Source organism: Corvus cornix, chromosome 2 (genome assembly GCF_000738735.6).
Source record: "Corvus cornix cornix isolate S_Up_H32 chromosome 2, ASM73873v5, whole genome shotgun sequence".
Classification (NCBI taxonomy): domain Eukaryota; kingdom Metazoa; phylum Chordata; class Aves; order Passeriformes; family Corvidae; genus Corvus; species Corvus cornix.
The window spans coordinates 140,593,623-140,612,211 of record NC_046333.1 but is presented as its reverse complement, the minus strand read 5'-3'; the positions used below and the strand labels follow the sequence as shown (position 1 = coordinate 140,612,211).

Here is an 18,589-nt window from a genome sequence, read left to right as displayed (position 1 = left end):
CTGGGGGAGGCGGGGAAGGAGGGAGGGGCGAGCAGGAGACGAGGGTTCTCGCCGCTGTTGCTCCGTCCTGGGGGCCATTCAGTGGGAGCGAGGCGAGGAGCGAGTGACGCCGGGGCCGGGCGTGGGGCGCCGGGCGATGCGGGGCTTCGTCAGGCTGCGGCGCGGCGGCCGTGGACTGTGAGCCGGCGGGGCTGGGCTGGGCCGGGCCGGGCTGGGCTGGGCTGGGCTGGCGGCGCGGGGCGGAGAGGGGTGGGCGGGAGCGTGGCGGAGCCGAGCGCCGGCAGCGGCGGGAAGGCGGGAGCGGCGCTGCCCGGTGCCCGCCCCGCGCGGGGGGCCGGCCCTGAGTGCATGCGGGGCGCCCCGCCGGGCCGCCGCCGGGCCGCCGCCCGCCGCCCCTGAGACACCGGCGGCGAGAAAGTTGCGGCGGTCGCCCACATGCGCGGCCGCGGCCGGCGGCTTGGGGAACGGCGCCGAGCGGAGGTGGGCGAAGAGAGTTTGAAGCGCTCGCCGGCGGGAAGATGGCGGAGCGGAGCTGAGAGCGGCGCCCGGCGAGCTCGGGCCGCCCCCGCCTTCCTCCGCAGCCCCCCGGACCCCCGCCGGACACATGCAGGCCAAAAAACGCTACCTGACGCTGCTCTCTGCCGGCACCTGTCTCGCCCTGCTGCTCTACCTGGGAGGCGTGCGGCTGCGGGCGGCCCGGCACCCGCCGCCCGGTAGCCGGCATGGCCCGCGCCCCGGCGGCGCTGAGCGGCCGTGGCCCCGCTTCCCCGACGCCCTGCGGCCCTTCGCGCCCGCCGAGCGCCCGGGGCCTGAGGGCGGCGGGCGCGTCTCCCCCCGCCAGCGACGGGACGCCAGCGCCGGCCTCTACCGCGGGCGCCGCTGCCGCATGGAGTCCTGCTTCGACTTCGCTCAGTGCCGGAAAAACGGCTTCAAGGTCTACGTGTACCCGCAGCAGAAGGGGGAGAAGATCGCCGAGAGCTACCAAAACGTCCTGGCCGCTATCGAGGGCTCCCGGTTCTACACCTCGGACCCCGGGCAGGCCTGCCTCTTCGTCCTCAGCCTGGACACGCTGGATCGGGACCAGCTCTCGCCCCAGTATGTGCACAACCTCCGCTCCAAAGTGCAGAGCCTCCACCTGTGGAACAACGGCAGAAACCACCTAATTTTTAATTTATACTCCGGCACCTGGCCCGACTACACTGAGGATGTGGGGTTCGACATTGGCCAGGCTATGCTGGCTAAAGCCAGCATCAGTACTGAAAACTTCAGACCCAACTTTGACGTTTCTATCCCGCTCTTTTCTAAGGATCATCCTAGGACAGGAGGGGAGAAGGGATTTTTGAGGTTTAACACCATCCCTCCTCTCAGGAAGTACATGTTGGTATTCAAGGGGAAAAGGTACCTGACGGGGATAGGGTCAGACACCAGGAATGCCTTATATCACGTCCATAACGGAGAGGATGTTGTCCTCCTGACCACTTGCAAGCATGGCAAAGACTGGCAAAAGCACAAGGATTCGCGCTGCGATCGAGACAACGCCGAATACGAAAAGTAAGTGAGCGGTGCCCCTTCCCCGTGCTTGTGTCCTCAGGGCATGCCGGCATGCCCTACGCTGCAGGCGGCCCGGGCCGCCGGGCAGATGTGAGCAGATGTGTGCCGATGCGCTGGTGGTGGCCAGAGGAAAGCATTCATCACTCCTTTGGGCGAGTCGGTGGCTTCTCCCGTCACCCGTGAGGCTGCCGGCTGGCTCTGTGCTGCCTTGGCTGGGGGAGCTGGCGGGGAGGCGTTGAAGGGCGATGCGGTGTCCTGCAGCCGTGGCGTTGCTTGCCCAGGGACTGATGACCTGCATCCGCAGCCCGATGGCTTTCCAAACGTTGCCAGCGGCGGAGGTGCTATTGGAGGATGCGCTGGCATTTGGCACTGCCTTTTGTTCCACCAGCGCCTCTTAGACTAGATGTCCTGTGCCTTCCCTGCCCTGAGACAAAGTTTGTACGAGTCCTCAGCTCTCTGCAGGTCGCATGTGAGCCAGGCTCCCGAAGTGGGTTGGTTGCTGAGGGCGATGGCTCTGCCCGGCGTGTGACCTGTGTGTATCTCTACAGACAAGCTAGTAACTTGCGTTGCCGTGTTTTAACTCTCAGTTCAAACCAGCGCAGTATCAGTAAAGAAAGAAGGAAAAATGAGTGCTGGCTGTGTTCGTGTCCTGTGTCTGAGTTTCTGGTTTTCACGTGTGAGGGGATACACCAGTGATGGGAGCTCAGCGTGTGCTTTCTGTGAACGTCTGGTTGCTTGGCTTCCCTCGGCTTTTATTTGTTGGTAATGTCACTGTGAAGCCAGATTTTGTCTCGCTGTACTGCTGCCCTTGTCTTCAGTCTGCTTTTCAGGTTTGTATGTAATAGCTGCCGGGAAATCGCTTCTGGGAATTACCTCCAGGACTGCGATGCTGACTAAGCCGTTTGCAGCTGATTAGTTCATTTAAATGCCGACCACCGCTATGTTTGCTGCAGAATAGGTGCCTGTATATGAAGTTTGTCACACGAGAATATTTCCTGGGTAGCATGAATTACACACTGAATTAAAACAGACCAGCCGTACAGCACTGGGTGATGTGCAGTGGAGCTGCACCCAGAGCTGCCAACGGCTAGAGGGTTTTGTGGTGCACAGGGGAATGTGGGTGGAAAAATACTTCTGGAGAGCATTTGGGAAGAAACTACGTTGGCATTAATGCTGGTGAAAATTGCCGACTGGCTGGCTGTTTCTCCACTGAAACTATCCCCGGGGGTTGGGAAGAGACCGGGAGGGTCAGCATTGCAAAGTCGGGAAGCCTGCATGAACTGCCTGGGTGAACTCTGCTCACCTTTTGGTTACTGTAATTCTGCTGCAGAGGGGGAGGAAAGAGCAGTGCAAATACTTAGTGGACTTTTAATCCCATTCGTTTTCAGAAAACGGATGGGTGAGTGGTGAAACAATGCACACGTGGAAGCTGTAGAGGATCAGTGCCGGGTGATCAGTAGAGATACTAAGCTAAGCTCGTGTTTTTTGTCACCAGGACGTCCCTTTGGCTTGTGATCTCCTTCAGGGAATATATGTTTGGGAAAGAAGGGAGACCTGGCAATGACAGACTTTCAGGGTGTGTTGGTTTTTCGTTTTTAGATCTCAGCAATTGGAGCTAATTTGCAGATGGGAAAAATTCTGGTTATTTGCTGTATACTACAGTATGTGTGCTGTTAAGTTGGCATAAAACCAAACATTACCTGCCTGTGGTTACATATGAGTCCATTCTTTTACAGCTATGCCGTTTGGTCTAATAAAAGATAGACCTCTCTCTGTGAGTTCTGCTCCTCCTAAAGTGTCTTTGCCACTTATTTTGTGGTGAGATTTGTACATAGCAACCCTCAGGGGACACGATAGCATGAACCCAACCGGATTATTCATACAAAAAGCATACTTGCCTCTAGGATGCGGCTGTATCTGGGGTGGGGGGCTTCAACATTTGTTGCAATGCTGCTGTTAGAAGACAGGAACTAAAAACTGATGCTGACAAGAAAATAAGATTACGCCAAGAATTGAGGCAGGCTCGGTCTGTGGTCAGGCTGCTGAGGTGAAGGGGTTTGCTCTAGTGAACAACTGCAGATGCTGCAGCTCTTTGACCCAGCATCTTACCGGAGCAAGGGCACCTGGCAGAGTGTGCTGCTGCCCCTTCTCACTTGTGCCTTGGTGCCAATGCACAGCAGAGTGTGCCATCTGCTGCTCTTCCAGTACCGCATCCTGCCAGGGCCTGTGTCTTCTGGTTCCTCTGTGCCAGTGAGGACCATGCCTGGTGCTCCACTCCCTTTATAAAATCTGACAGTGTCGCATCCCCAAGGTAGCAAGGACACAGCATCCAGTTGAAATGCTTCTGTGCTGATGTGTAGCTCAGGTGTGAAAGCCATAGAAGGAACTCCATTTTTCATCCCACATAAGGCAGCAGCCAATCATCAATGAGGCTGTAGTGCTTGGGAAAGAAGTGACTCTAAATACATCTGGGCCTTGAAAACTGTACACGGAGTGGCTCTTGTAAGGTGTTTGGAGCATGGATTTAACAATGCATCCTCAAGGTTTTAATCTAAAAGAAGGAAAAACATACTCTCCAGGATATGTCTATTTGTATATCCATATCCAATTGGGAATTGCATATTGTGCTTTTCTATGCCAATTTTCCCTTCCTCTGCTGTGATACCACTTCATGTGAAGTACAGGCATTTGGGTGCCCTGGCCATGGAGAGCTGGCCTTGACATATGACTGCTTGCCAGCGTGATGTATGAATGATGTGGTCTAGGTAGAGGCCTTGCCAAGCCAGGTAAATTAGGTGACCAAATTTTAAAACAAGCTAACCTTGTGTCAGCAGGGTAGTGGTGTTACAATATGTTGGGCTTGGGGCTGCACAGAACACAAGTTACTTGTGGTGGGGTTTCATCTAGGATGTAGTATCTGGTGCTGGGTTCATATGAGGTCCACCTGTCCACTGGATGTGGTGTTTCCTCTCTAGGAGATTGAAAAAGCCAAGAAAGGTGACTTCCTGACTTCTGGAAAAATGTGTAAGAGTATGTTACTTCATTTGGGGAAAGGAGGGATGGGCATGTGTGTATTTGACTGTCTCTGTGAATTGTATTGAAAGATCCATCTGTATGTCACAGCTAATTAATTTGCATCCTAGTTACGCATCTCAGCAGATAAAGCTGAGGCAGACTAAAATGAATTACATTATCATGATTAGACTGCTAGCAAACAGGATATAAAGGAAAACAAAGGAAACCTCTGGTTTTCTTTACAATGTCCTTGGTTGTCAGAATTGGCCTTTGTCACCCAGCACTAGGGCAGCTGGGCTTTCTGAGTTCCTCCACAATAAGGTTTCAGCCTCAAGCTTTCTATTTCACGAAGGGTTAAGTGAATAAAAGCTGCTGCTGCTGAAGTTTGAAGACAGCGTCTTAAATATTTAATGACAGGCTAAATATATACATATGTACAATGTGTTTTAAACAAAGGCAGAATTCATATACAGGCTTAACTGGTTCCAAATAATTACTTTTTGGAAGGTAATACAAATGAGTATGGATACTGAAAGAAATGGAGGAATGCAATGTTCTAGTAAAGCCAGATGCAGAGAATAGGTTTGCACCAAAATGAAGATCTTTCTAGGAAAGTAAGATAATGTCTGTGGCATATCCCCTGACCTGTAGCAGCCCTGCCATTGGAAGATGGAGAGAGTAGGTTGATAGTATCCAAAAACATAATGTCTCACCAGAAGCTCATTCAAGGAGACTTTTTTCTCATCCATATCTAAAGTAAATGATGAGAATGAAACAAGGGGAAATAAAAAGAAGAAAGTAGAATGGAGGAGGAGAAGTGAGAAAACATGTATTTTTGGAGAAAAGTGAACTGTGGTGGAGGACAAATAGTATAGTGAGATGTTCCTGATAGACTTACGATTTTTGACCAGTCAGTGCTCAAAAAGCCTTTGTGATCATGACTGAACTGAGAAAGGAAGGTAAAACATGCAGGACCTCATGAGGTGGGATTAGTTCTGCCAGAGGTGCTTGGAGGCATGTGGTAGTGGAGGAGGAGCCTGTGGAAGGAGCTGCTCACAGATTTACCTGGAGCTGCTGGGTGCTGGCAGAAGAGGGAGAGAACAGCAGCACCCTGCATGCTTATACCAGTGAGACATCTCTGCAGGGCACACAGTAGCACTAGGCAGGGTTGGATGTGTACTTTTACAGGAGAATATATCCAGCTGAACATTTTCATTGATGCCTGGTATGCAGTAGGTTTACCTGGTGTGCACACTACTGGTGGAACATGCACCAATCACAGCTGAACCTCCTACCCTTGAAAATCCTGAGTAAAGGTCACAGGCGTGCAATAGGCACAGAATGGGAAGAAAAGCAAGTTTTAGTTTTGCTTCCTTTCCACTAGGAATAAAATACACATACTGAAGAAAAAGAAATTGTAGAAGTAGACATGAGGGATGACTTTGCCACTCAGAAGACTGTTATGAGAATATGAAGCAAGGCTTAGGCTTGCCTGTCTGACATGTGATGATAATCTGAACACTCCATATGCATGTATGTGCATGTTTCAAACAAAGGTGAAATTCTTGTATTTTTAATATACTGAGCTTCTGTGTATTGTGCTAGAATACAAATGTCAATGCCATACTTAATCACTCACTGGATTATTTTTTGAATTATCTAAAAGTCAGCTCATTTGCAGGTATTTAGGACAGGTCAGAAAAATCACCCAGGTTCAGGGTGGCTGTTTTTCAGGACATATGAAATGACATGGGGACCAGTTCATTCACCTTGTAGATCACCAGGCTGTTTTGGGAGCTTGGATAAAACTCAGAAATTACTGAGAGAGCTTGGGCATTTTCCCAAAGTATCTTGGCTCCTACAGAGACCTATCCCCACCAGACTACTTTTTTATATTGATTTTTGAGAAACTGGAAATTTGCAGTTTTTGTAAACTGGTTTACAATACATTTATCCAAAATGCAGGTAAATAACAAAGCTTTAGTGAATGTCTGAGAATATAGGATTTGCTCTATTGTGTTCTTCTCTTGCTCTGTATTAGGGAATGTAAGAATGTCCTTATGCACCTGTTGATGCTGATTTAATGCGAGTAGGGTCCTGAGGTGTAGGAGCTTCCAGAGATTCCAGGCTGATGCCCTGGCAGGACCTGAGAGCAGGGGCGACAGGAGCATCCCTTAGCTCACAGCCAGCCGTGCAATCCTCAGCCTGGCTGTTAGCACCAGGCTCTTCCTTCTTGGTAGAGGTGTGGGAGCAGGTGGATGTGTGTGCGTGAGCATGTTCCCTGTGCGAGCAGTGCTGGGCACTGCCGTGTGTGTGGCCGGGTGTGTAGGGACAGGCACTGGCAGAGGAGCCCACGCTGCCTGCAGGCCTTAAACCAGGCACCTTCCTAACCTCAAGTAATTAAGTTTTCTTGTGGGGTGAGTTATTAGTATAATTGGTTGCCTCAGGCCCTTCTGTGTCTTTCTATGAAGCATCTCATAAGAGGCTGTGTGGTGACAAAGCATTACAGTAGATGGGTGATCTGGTCTGCAGCAGGTGTTTTCTGCATGTAGAAAGTATGTGAACACTGCTTTTGCAGCTGGAGGGGCTCTGCTTTTATTTTTCCTGGCTAGGAAAATTGATCTAGGATGTTTTATTGATAAATACTCATCACTGAAGAGACACTTGACAATAGAACAAAACTCAAAGAAAAAAATAATCGGAATCATCATTTTAAGTAGAATTGATCTTGAAACAAGTAGTTTCAAGGGCTTGTTGAACCCAGATCAGAACTGAGCTAAGAGTGACAGTTCCAGCTACCTATTTTGGCAAGACAAATTCCTCTTGTGCCCCCAGCGAGGTGCCCTTAGCAAGAAGGTGCTGCAGAGCATCCCATGGTGCTCCTGCCTTCTTACCCTCCCTGGCCGGGTGTTTCACAGGGCAAACTCCAACTTCTGCAGGACATTTTGTAGTGGCCTAAAGTAAGCTTCACTGAAACTGCTCCAAAGGGAGAGGGGTAGCTGAATTTGGGGTTCTTTTAGGGGTTGTGTGCAGCTCCCTGCTGCTCCCTGCTGCACTGAGGGTGTTCTGAGCTGTGGGCCTGTTTGCATCTTGCTGGGAGAATGGGATTGAACAAGAGAAGTTTCAGCTTGAGACAAACCCAAGTGAAAAAGACTACTGATCTGACTATGCTGGAAATAGTCCTTCTGCCCCACATACAGTCCTGGAACAGCCCACTGGAAAGTAAACCGGCAGCCGCTTGCGGGAGAGGGAAGTAAATGAAGCTGGTCGGCACAAAGCACTTATTTACTCAACAGATGTGAGTCAAGAGAATGTGCTGTAATCTGATGATTTCTGGAGTATTATCTGTGATTGTTTTCCCTTTCTCTCTGAAGAGTTTCTTTCAGAAAATCCACAGAGTTTTGTGGTCTTGGGTAAACAAACTGTTTTGGTAACCAGAGAAAAATAATTGGTGGGTACGTGGATAACTGTCTGGCCTGTGAATGGAGTTAAATGCCGTGTTCCGAGCTGCCTAGGTGACTGACTTGTCAAGGACTTGGCTATATCTAGATGATGATGCAAGATTTATACTCTTGTCTCATGTCATATGGAGATTAGTTTAGCCTGTGGGAATGTGTGAATATAACTTCAGGTTACATTTGAGGTTCTGCACCTTTCCACATTGCCAAGTATTTGGGACGTATCGGTTTCAAAACCTTCTCATGGTTTACACTGAGCAGTAGATTTGTTCCTCTTCCTCTGTTCTTCTGGCTATGCTGTGCTTTTATGTGAGGTTTTGTATTGTTCTTTTTTCAATCCAGATTTCAGGAGGAAACAGGACATATATCATCCCTGTTTTTCCCTTAATTTAGGAGCCTCCTCAGTCAATGGTAGGCAGCATTGATGGTACCTAATGCTGATACAACTCATCCCCATGTCTCTGGAGAAGCCAGGGAGGGAGGGAGCTATGGCAGGAGGTGCATGCGACACCAGGTGTACACAGGGGCAGTTAAAGATCCCAGCCAGAGGATGGTAGGAGTCCTTTCTTCCACTTACAGAGCAAATTATAGTTTATAACAGTTGACAGCCAAGGATGGAAAGAAACTGTCCTGTTATTGTGGCACGGGTACCACAGAGTCTGCGAGGGTGTTTGGAGGCCAAGAGGTGGGGGATCAGCACACTGCTGTGGTGCTGGAGAAACTACTTTAAGAAATGAATTCCAAATGAGAACGAAAGAGAAGAGATTTGTTTCACATGAAAAGGGGGAAGTAGTGTTTTAAGAAATACAGGCCTTATCTCAGCAAGATATTGTGTCTTAACTGCTTTGCTGGGAAAAAAACTGGTATGAGTGCTGCCAGGCTGATGGCTTTCCAAGTGCAATCTAACTTCCTAAAATGTTATCATTTCTTAGAATAAGAAAACATAACTGTAAGCCAGTCAAGAGGGTTAGGCCTCCTCAATAACAGGATAAAGAAGATGCCATTTTCTTTAAGCATCTTAGTTTCCCCGGTTGTCTCTCCCACCACCTCTTGCTGAGATTTAGCACCAGTTTTTCAGGTGGTTTAGTGCTGTCTCTTTGGCTAAAATGCTAAATGGGTGTTCCCTGAAAGGTGGTAGAGGTGGGCTGTTTGTGTTGGCTAAATCAGGCTCCCATTTCATACTCCAGTTAGACAGACTTCTCAACCCTCCTGCAGTCCCTGGGAGAAATGTGGTGCTGGCAGGGCTGTCGCAAGAGCTGCTCCTGCCTTCTCCTGCCTGTAGCAGATGTGGTCTTGGGACTGCAGTCCAACAGCCAGGACTGCCAGTGGCTACCACGGTTATGTTTCCATATACTTTTAAAATGGAAAGAAGTCTTTGCTTTTCCTAAGCATTTTGGAGGTTTACTTCAGTGCTTTATAATGTTTAGAGCCTGTATAAAACTGAAACACCACTCATTTATGTTTTCTGTATCCCCTTCTCAGTAAGCATCAGTGAGTATAGGTCTAAAATGATTTTCCAGTATAAGGTGGTAGTTGTCAGAAGCAGTATAAAGCAGCTCTTCTCCGTGTATCTGGCAAGGGGAAATTGCCACTAAAGCTTTTTTGGGGTTTGACTTGTCCTGGGTCAGGACATGTTTGGTATGTGAACCTTTTAACTCTCCTTGCTTCACTCAGCTGCTACCAAAGGCCGCTGCTTTTCCAGGCACTGAAGCGCTGTTGTTCCTGATCACTCCTCCATGGGTTCCTGCAGTGCAGTTAGTAAATTCAGTAAAGCTGCTGTAAGTTGACTTACTTTTCCATGACGGTTTCTAGTCCAGAAATACATGAAAACAAAATAATTCCTGGGTTCCTAAGTGAATTTCCCATTTATTCACTTTTCCCCCCTCTAATATCCGCTTTGTGTTTATGAATGAAACAGAATTAGGCCTAATTTAGTTGATTGGCTGCAAAACAAAAGTATGCAATGCTAAGAATGGGAAATGAGAAGGCCTTTCTGAAATGTTACTTCTTTGCATAATTGTAATAGATTATAATTATACAGTTGGGCGTTGAGCAATGGATTTGCTGTAAACACGGTCGTGGGAAATCTCTTGTCGCTCACTTGTGTCGGTTCGAGTCCCAGTGCGGTCCCATCAATGGCTGTACCAGCATCTCTAACATCATTTTCTCTTCGGGCAGGTTGACGTGCTACAGAGAATGCAATCTCCAGTTTCCTTCCCAGCTCCTCCTACAAAATTACAGCTGGTCAATATGGCCATGTCAGACTGTTGACACAAATCAATAAGATCAATCATTCTTCAGCTCCTAAACAAAATTGAGAGCGTGATGCTGGCAGCCTGCATGTAGCAGTAAATTCCTAAAGGAAAATTGCATATTGTAGTGTTTGCTGAGTGTATCTGTGGGGGATCCTGTCCCGTTAATAATTAGTTCTCTGAGGCTGTAAAAAGGAACGTGGTATAAATAGTTTGCTAGTGCTGCAGTGTGCATTATGACCTCTGCAGCCTTCAGGCTGATGGAGAACTCACCTTACCAGCAGCAGTGTGGGAGACAGGGGAGTGTGGCAGTGTTTGGGTTGGAATCCAGTTTTTCTTCATTCTCCTGGAAGATCTTGACTTCTGATACTGGGTTTTGCCTGGCGAATTATTGCAGACATTTTATCACAATACTGGAATTCCTGGTGCAGTCAGGTAGGTCAGTGTGTTACTGCCAGAAAGCCCATCAAAATTGTAGTTTTTGTTGTCTGCAAGAATAAAATCAGAGGCTGATTCTAAAAATCAGAATCATTGTCTGAAGGGAAGGACAAATTTTTGTTATAATGTCTGAGTTTATATCTCTGAAGGCTTGTTTTGGTGTGTCTCCTCATAGACTCAGCTGCTTCAGGAAGATAAACACATGAATGTTTAATCTTAAGAGTCTGCTACCAACCATTGTGCTGGGTGCTAGCAGATTTTTCTTTTAATTAAATGTAATTTATCTAATCCTAATGGGAAACATATTTATAGGACTTATTTTTTAATACTGTGATTTCAGAATTATTTTATAGAGAGGAGTAACACTTCCCCCTTAAGGGTGGTTTAAAAATCAGCAAACAAAATAGAAAAACTAAAGTACACTTTGCTAAAAGTAATAAATCTCAGACAAGATGCAGAAAAAGGCGCAGCTGACGTGTTGGAGCTGCAATAAAGCTGAAAATTAATGATCAGTAGGTTGCTGCTGCAAGAAAGAGTGCATGCATTATGGATTTGAGGAGATGCCTATAGCTTATTAAATGCCAGCAAATTTTTGCATAAGCAGTAGAAAACCCTGATCAGAAACTGTAAAGTGATGTGAACTGCAGCTGGAAGATCCAGTGCTACAGAGGATGTGTGCACTGTGTGTATGGTTGAAACATAACAAAGTGCTTTGCAGGATCATGGTCTGAAGTTGCACACTAAGCTTTTTTAGTTTCTGGTCGGAGGGGTTTAAATGTTTCAGTAAGGCATGACTGTAGTCTCAGGAACAGATTTATCATACTTTACATAAGAAGGTGTGTATCACTGTTTAAAATAATTTAAAACAAGTAACATGCCTTCACCCTTCCACACTCCCTTACACTTTTTTTTCTTTAAACCCAAAAGCTAAGACTACTACTTGAATTGTAATGGAATAATATATCAAGTGAGTGATCACATCAGGCATGGACACTTACCAAATCACAGCGAGATAACTGTGAATAACTCTCTAGTTTCAACAATTTGCATGGCCATTAACAATTGATGGGTTTCCCTTAGAACCGCATTATCTATGGCAGCAGGATCTATTCCTGTGCACCGTTCCTGCATACTAAGTGCCAGAAAAATTCTCAAAAGTGAGGATAATAAAAAATCTGATAGCAGCAAGGTGAATGAAGCAGGTTGGAATTTCAAGGCGATATTTTTTGACCGTGAGGAAGTATTTCAGGCAGTCATGCATTTTCGTAACTGTTCTTCATCCCCTTTTTCTGCCTACTTTTTTTACTACAGTTCTGCAAGTTTTAATTCAAGCTGGTGTTAGGTTTCTCTTCACTGCTTGGCATCACTTCAGGCTTGATGGTCAGTCTGGCCTGTGGATATCAGTTTAAGTAACATTTTAAAATACTTCTTGTTACAGTTTTTTGTTGGACAGGTGTCTTCAGAAGCTTTTATGCATATTTGACATAAGATAAAAATGGCACTAAATTTAGCTGTCCTAGATTGTTGGGTGGCTCTTTCATGGGAGTGATTTCAAGCAGGTGCCAAAGATGTGCTTTCCTTATGAGAATCATGCCACCATTTTAATAAGCGTGTGACACATCCCTTATTTCTAGCGCTTTCATCTCTGCCTGACAGCATGTCAGTTCTTTCTAGATTCCTCTACCAAGCTGACTTTTCCAGCCCCAAATCTCTCCTTCCTTTTATTTCTCTTTCTCACTCTCTTCCCTCTCCCCCGTTCTTCTCATGGTGCTGTTGTTGTGGCAAGATGAAAGCAGCTGAGTGAAGTGGTGGCAGGGAAGGCTCGGGTAATCAAAGAGCACAAGCAGCTGGAGTTGTGTGCAGGCAGGTGGGTGACACATCAAAGTCAGGGGTATGTGTGCTTGCTGCTCTCACCTCTCCTTGTAAATGACCCCCTGCCATAAACAGAGTTCCTGGGGTTAATTTGTGAGGTCACGCGCACACAAATGCGATTACTTTCCTATAGCCTTCCCAAAATCTACTTGCAGAGAGCAGTAATAAAATCTTAGCTTTGTTCCTTGGAAGATGGCTTTTGCATATGTGGTGTGTGAAGAGACAAATACCTGAATTGTTGATAGCAGGGGTTGGTTGTTCACCTTCAGCTGAGAGTAACCTGCCACCTTATTGTCCCATCTGCCTGCAGATGTTGTTTCTGGGTTGCTGTAGGCAGGATGAAAGCTGGAAGGTCTGAGCAGCACCTGGTTATCCCCAGCTGGGCCTTGCATGGTCAGAGACCCAACGTGTCGTATCTTGGCAATGGGTCCCTTGGCCAGGGGAGGCAGCATCTCTCGCTCAGCCACATGCGGGTGCTGCTCCCTGACCTCTGCAGCCAGTGGAGCTTCAGGTCCCCTCAGCTCAGTAGAAGCCCCAAACTCTCACCTTTAAACTCTCCGTGCACGTCTCTTGACGTGGAGCTGACTATGGGGCTGGCTATTTTCTCAGCTGTTTCATCTCCTCAGATCCTGGTTTGTCTTTGCTGTGGAGCTTGGCAGTTGAGCACCCCAAGGTCTGGGTCGACTCTTGCTGTGTGTTTCTGCAGAGGGACCTGGTCCTTGTCTTAACTGTTTGCCCTGAAGGTGTCAAAAAATCATTGCACTCTGCTCCTGCCATTTTTGACAGGACTCTTCCTTACTGCCTGCTGATGCCTGTTAGTTACTGCTGCTGAGAACTAAAACAACCAGGGCACTTGCCTCTTGACTTTCTGTATCACAGCATTAGTGAATTGTAGTGAAAACAGGTTTTCAGCTTTTGTTTTATTAGCTGTTTCTGATGGCCTGTAATAATAACCCTTTCTAGCAAACAGGTTTTTTACTCTTTCATTTTTAATGAAAATTCTTTATGACACAGGTCGTAGTAAAATAATTCATAGGGAAATTGTGTGTGTTGTTTGGGTCTAAAACGGGTGATTTAAGAATTTAGAGATAGTGTTGTGATCCCAGGTTGCTCTGTTGGTGTGGCTACTGGTTATAGCAATAGTTCTTATTTTAACTTTGGTCTCAGGATAACTATGTTTCACAATAATCAATGCACTGATTACTGTAATTGCAGCTTGTGGTACCGTGGTCTTACAATTAACTGACTGGGCCAATAAAGTATGGAACTTAAAGAATATTTGTAAACAAACTTGATTAGGAAGTAGGCTGAGGATATGCACTGGTGGAGGATAATAGAAGAGACCCATCCTCAGCTTTCATAAATAGAACAGATGGAAACCTGAAAATGAGCAGCAAAGCATGGAAACCATCCCACTGCTGTTTACCTTGCATTTATTGCTGTGCCATGTCTTAAAAAATCTCTCCTTAAAAAAAAACGGAAGTTGACTCCCCACTGCAATGAGATCCTGTGTACACAATTTCAGTGTCTTTTGCTGAACTTTAAAGCATTATCAGACACAATGTTGAAAACTGGATTTACAATGTAGGGCTGGTATTAGCCTTAAGTAAAGAAGTGTCTATTGTCACCCCATGATTTAATCATAATGCAATTAAAATGAAAAAGGAAACCACCATTGAAAATGGGAAATAGAATTTGTAGTGGTGCCTCTGGGGAGGTGGATGGCTGACATCTGGTAGTTGCTGGAAAGTTGGCTGTGTTTTACTGTCCTTGAGGAACTGTGTCCCATTTTTGCTTGTTATTGGGCATGCTTTGTGTGCCTCCCTCTGGTTGTGTCCCCCTGTTTCAGATGCACGTCCTTCATCTCTGGTATAGAGACCTGTCCTGCACCCTCTGTCAGGCCATTTGGGAGTGTTTTGTGTGAGTCTGGCAAGTTAACTGTTAAAGGTTACGTTGTGTTTTGGATGGTTGCTTTATTTTAAGGTTGCCAGAAATCCTTTACACCTCGTTGCCTTTTCTCCTCCCTTTCTCCATCTTTATTCCATCTTTAAGAACTTGACTTTTATTTGCAGGTTTTCCTGACTGAGTACATGGGTGTCTCTTTAACAAAAATACCATTAAATCCTGCTTACCCAACCTCTCCTCTTTTTTTTTTTTTTTTTTGAGCTTTTGGTTATCCGCAAAGTTTGGCATTAATGGAAATGCATGAAAGGGAAATGCATGTGTAAGAAGCCTTGATCAGAGAGCTGAGCAGAAGGCTGGTGAGTGGCTGCTCCTGCCTCAGGAGCTTGGAAGGGACGGGGTCTTCCAGCACCTACAGTTCATCCGTTTGCTTCCTACCTGCTGGTTTCCAACAGTATTAATTTTTATGCATTTATTGTATTTAATTAAAAGCAGGGCTGCTTACAGCAATGCTTGCGGTGATTCCTTCTCTCCCCCAAATGCAACAAATAGGCATCTGGTATTTGTTTTGTATAACACAATCCTCATAAAATGAAAAGTAATAAAACATAATTATCTGTAAAGGCTTGTTTTATAAACCTAGGAATGAGCTTGTTCCTGCCTTGTTTTTGTCTGCTTGTAAGATAAAGACGCCTTTGTATGGTTTTAGCCCCTCTCCAGATTAAAAGAGAATCAGTTATTACAGTGTCTTAAACCCTGGTGTATAAAGGTATAAGGTGGTGTGAATGCATGCACGGGATAGCACTACTGGATCTCTAGAGGTGAGAACAGTCTTTCTGTTCCTTTTAGAAGTTTTTCCCTTACAAACAATAGGTTTTATTTGAAAGCTTTGGTAAGGTAAGAGGGAAGAAAATCTGTGGGCTACATGAACGATTCAGCATTTCTAAGCTGTAGGCTTAAAGTTGGATTTGAGCCCTTTCTGGACGCTGCTTGTCCTTGGCAGTGTGAAGGACGGGTGTCATGGGTCCACACTCATGCTTGGATGTGTGTTAGGACTCCTTGATTTGGCCCTCACTGCATTTCTGAACAGACTTTAACTGCTGTGTATCTTCATTTCTCAGAGAATCGCTGGCTTGATCTACCTCCAGTTTGGTCATCAGGACCCCCAGCATAGGATTCAGCAGTTTTGAAGAGCTAATTATACTCATTTCACCTTAGATTTGCTGCTTGCTCTTTGTAGGTGACTATGCCATTTTGCATGCTTTTGGCTTGCTGAAACTGTGCAAAGCCCTTCCACCACGTGCTAGTGGTATATTTTCCTGGGAAAAAGTTAAACCAGATCATTTAAACCAATTAGGTAGTAAAGTGAGACATGCAAGTGGCTTATGGCTGTCTAAAAATGAAGTGTGAAAACCAAATCCTTCTGGAAAACTCACAGTCCAAACTTACTAGTTTTTTATTTTTCTTTAAAATGGTAGTAAGCAAGAATCCACTTTGTTGTAATGAAAGCTGAAAGCTGTGGGCCTGCAACACACCTTCAACTTCAGCATGCTTTGGAATATGTTTGCTTCAATCCTGTTCTTCTGTGCACAATTAATTAAAGTGATAGAAGAGAGCTTTGCTCAGCTTTTATGTGAATTGTAGCCTTCTCAAAACCAGATATGACTTAAGTATTGCTTTCTCTCTTCAAGACAGGCCTTGTAATTTTGAATCTTGATGAGTGGCTGCTTTTGTTCTCTGAGTCTCAGAAACAATGGGGTTGGGAACACATAACAAATTGCCAAATGATAGCACCGTAGAGAGAAATATCTCCTCCTTGAAGTGCCTCATTCCCTGCATCTTTTGTTCTGCAGAGGCTGCACTGATGCAGACCTGGGTGTAGTGACCCACTTTTGGGGCAAGGAGATGCTCCCCCAGCAAGTCCTGCTTTCTGGGCAGCAGCAGTACCTGGGCACAGCCATGTGCTGAGCTGCTGCTGCTCTGTTTTGGAGTAATTTCCTTGAAATACATTCTCCTTGAAATATGCTTTTTTTTCATTGTGTCTGGGGATACTGGTGTAATCTGCACATTGCTGACTTTAGTTGTTTGACAGCACTGTTGTGGCTGCTCTGGGTCCTCTGCCAGAGCACGGCCAGCAGCAGCAGGGGAGGTGCTAGGAGGCACCCAGCTGCCTTATGTGATGTTGCTTTCCATGGCCAGAAGTCTTTGATCTATTCAAACAGAAGCCTGAGAAGTGGGGGATGGATGCCACATTGCAGGCTGATGTGTAAATGCATCCTTTTGCACCAAAGTCTCATTTAATTTATAAGCTAAATGTGCCACGTATGTCAGGGGCTGCAGAGTCCAGATACAAGTCAAATGATCTGTTTGTCATCCCCACACAGTATAAAATGTTCCATTTTCTTTTTCATGCAAGGTTTGGAATTTGACTGTTGTATTTTTTATCTGGGGTATTGCTCCACTTAGGTGTAGAGTAGGGAGATATCTCCCTGGAGAGTTTACTGGTCCTTAATTCATTAATGTCTCCAGAATGTTCTGAGACCAGTGTTGCTTTGCATTCACAGCAACAGAATTGCATTTAAAAGTTCGGATGGCTTCTGACTTCTTATTCTTCAGACTTCTTATTTCTCAGGAATAATTGGGTTTCGCTTTACCAGTGTGAATGAAGTGAAGCCTTTAGCTTCAGTCCTGCTATCAGTGTTGCACGGACTCATTATTTATTCTCTTTCCCATTATGTGCAGAGTGATCGCTTTTGGCTCATTTTGTTTTAAATTCAATGTAAAGTGAAATCCTGTTATTTGCACACATCGTGTGGCATGCATCTTAAAAGTAGCTAGGCAACCTTTATGCAGATGACACTTTTAACTCAAACTTTTCCATCATTATGAGTGTGCTCCTGTGAAAAGAAGCAGGGTGAAAAAGAGAGGGAAGAAAGGGCTGGCTTGAACTCACTTTGGGCAGCTTGAGTCACTTGTAAGACTCTTTGTAGGAAGTATGACACACACTGAAGATCTCTGCTCCCTTACCCTTAAAACATCAAACTATTCCATGTTCTTCCTTTGAGCTTGGGCAGGTAGGGGATCTCTTGGCTCTGCTGGAGCTGATAGTGGATCTATCAGGAAAGGGGGATTTCAGAGCTTCTACAGTCCAGCACCAAGCTGTGGACTTCCTTGTCTGGTTCTCGGTTCCAGGCTCAGGAGGGTGAGTGGTCCAAAATGTCTTCAGCTGTAGCCCTGGGAGGTATTTGTGTTCAGACAGCTTTTGAGTTCAGCTGTGCTTCTCAGAAAACAAGAGCTGAATGGAAGACTTGAAAGACTTAAGGGGAAGCCACCATTGCTCAGTTAGTTTGCTTTTAACCCCTGCAAGGAAGAAGTAAAGCTTACTCAAAGGAGATACTTTGAATAAAAGCATGTCTGTGGGGTCAAATGTGACTGTCACCCATCAATGGCGCAGATGGAGCAGGCGTCACTACTGCAGCATTATGATCTCCAGTTGGGAATTGGCCTCTAAAGCCAAAGTCACTGAGATATGCTGCACAGGGAGTGTTGTGGTCCCAGACTTTGTAAAGGGTAGATGTCATCTCTTAGAGCAATTCTGGTTTCACTAGATCAAGCAAACATCTTCCAGGCAGAAAGCAGGGCCACTGTAAACATCGCACCATGTGCTGTGGCTGCTTTGGCAGAAATGGGATTGGTGTCCTTATGCTTGATACTTACTGCATTGGGACTGTGGGTGATCAATGTGATGCATGTTGGTATTAAGGAACACAGTGGTAGTGTAGGTCAGTGTACACAACAAAACGATCACAATTCCCCACTCCCCATCAACAGTCAGCATACACAAATCTCACTGTGTCGTGGCCTGGTCCTGGGGAACATGGTATGTTCCCTATCCAACTCTTAAGAGGATGGGGGTGTTCAGAGGGCTGATGCCAGAAGCCTGGGAGTGTGGTTTGGGGAGATAAAAGGTTGTGTGTCTGTGATTTATGTTTACTGGGAAGTGATTCCTTTGGGCTCTCACTACATTCACGGTGTCAGCTCAAATACAGGTGACCATGACGGCATCTTCCTACATGTAGTTGAGTTGGCCTAGAGGAGCAG

General features: G+C 46.1%; 1 protein-coding gene across 1 annotated transcript in view; it reads left to right on the top strand.

Annotated features, from left to right (window-relative positions):
• Positions 1-370: 370 nt before the first annotated feature.
• EXT1 (exostosin glycosyltransferase 1) overlaps positions 371-18,589 on the top strand; it is a 178,477-nt gene continuing 160,258 nt past the window's right edge. Inside the window, exon 1 of the mRNA XM_010404830.3 lies at positions 371-1,551. Within this exon, the coding sequence (XP_010403132.2) occupies positions 605-1,551 (947 nt within the window). The 5' untranslated portion in view covers positions 371-604. The remainder of the gene's footprint in view (positions 1,552-18,589) is intronic.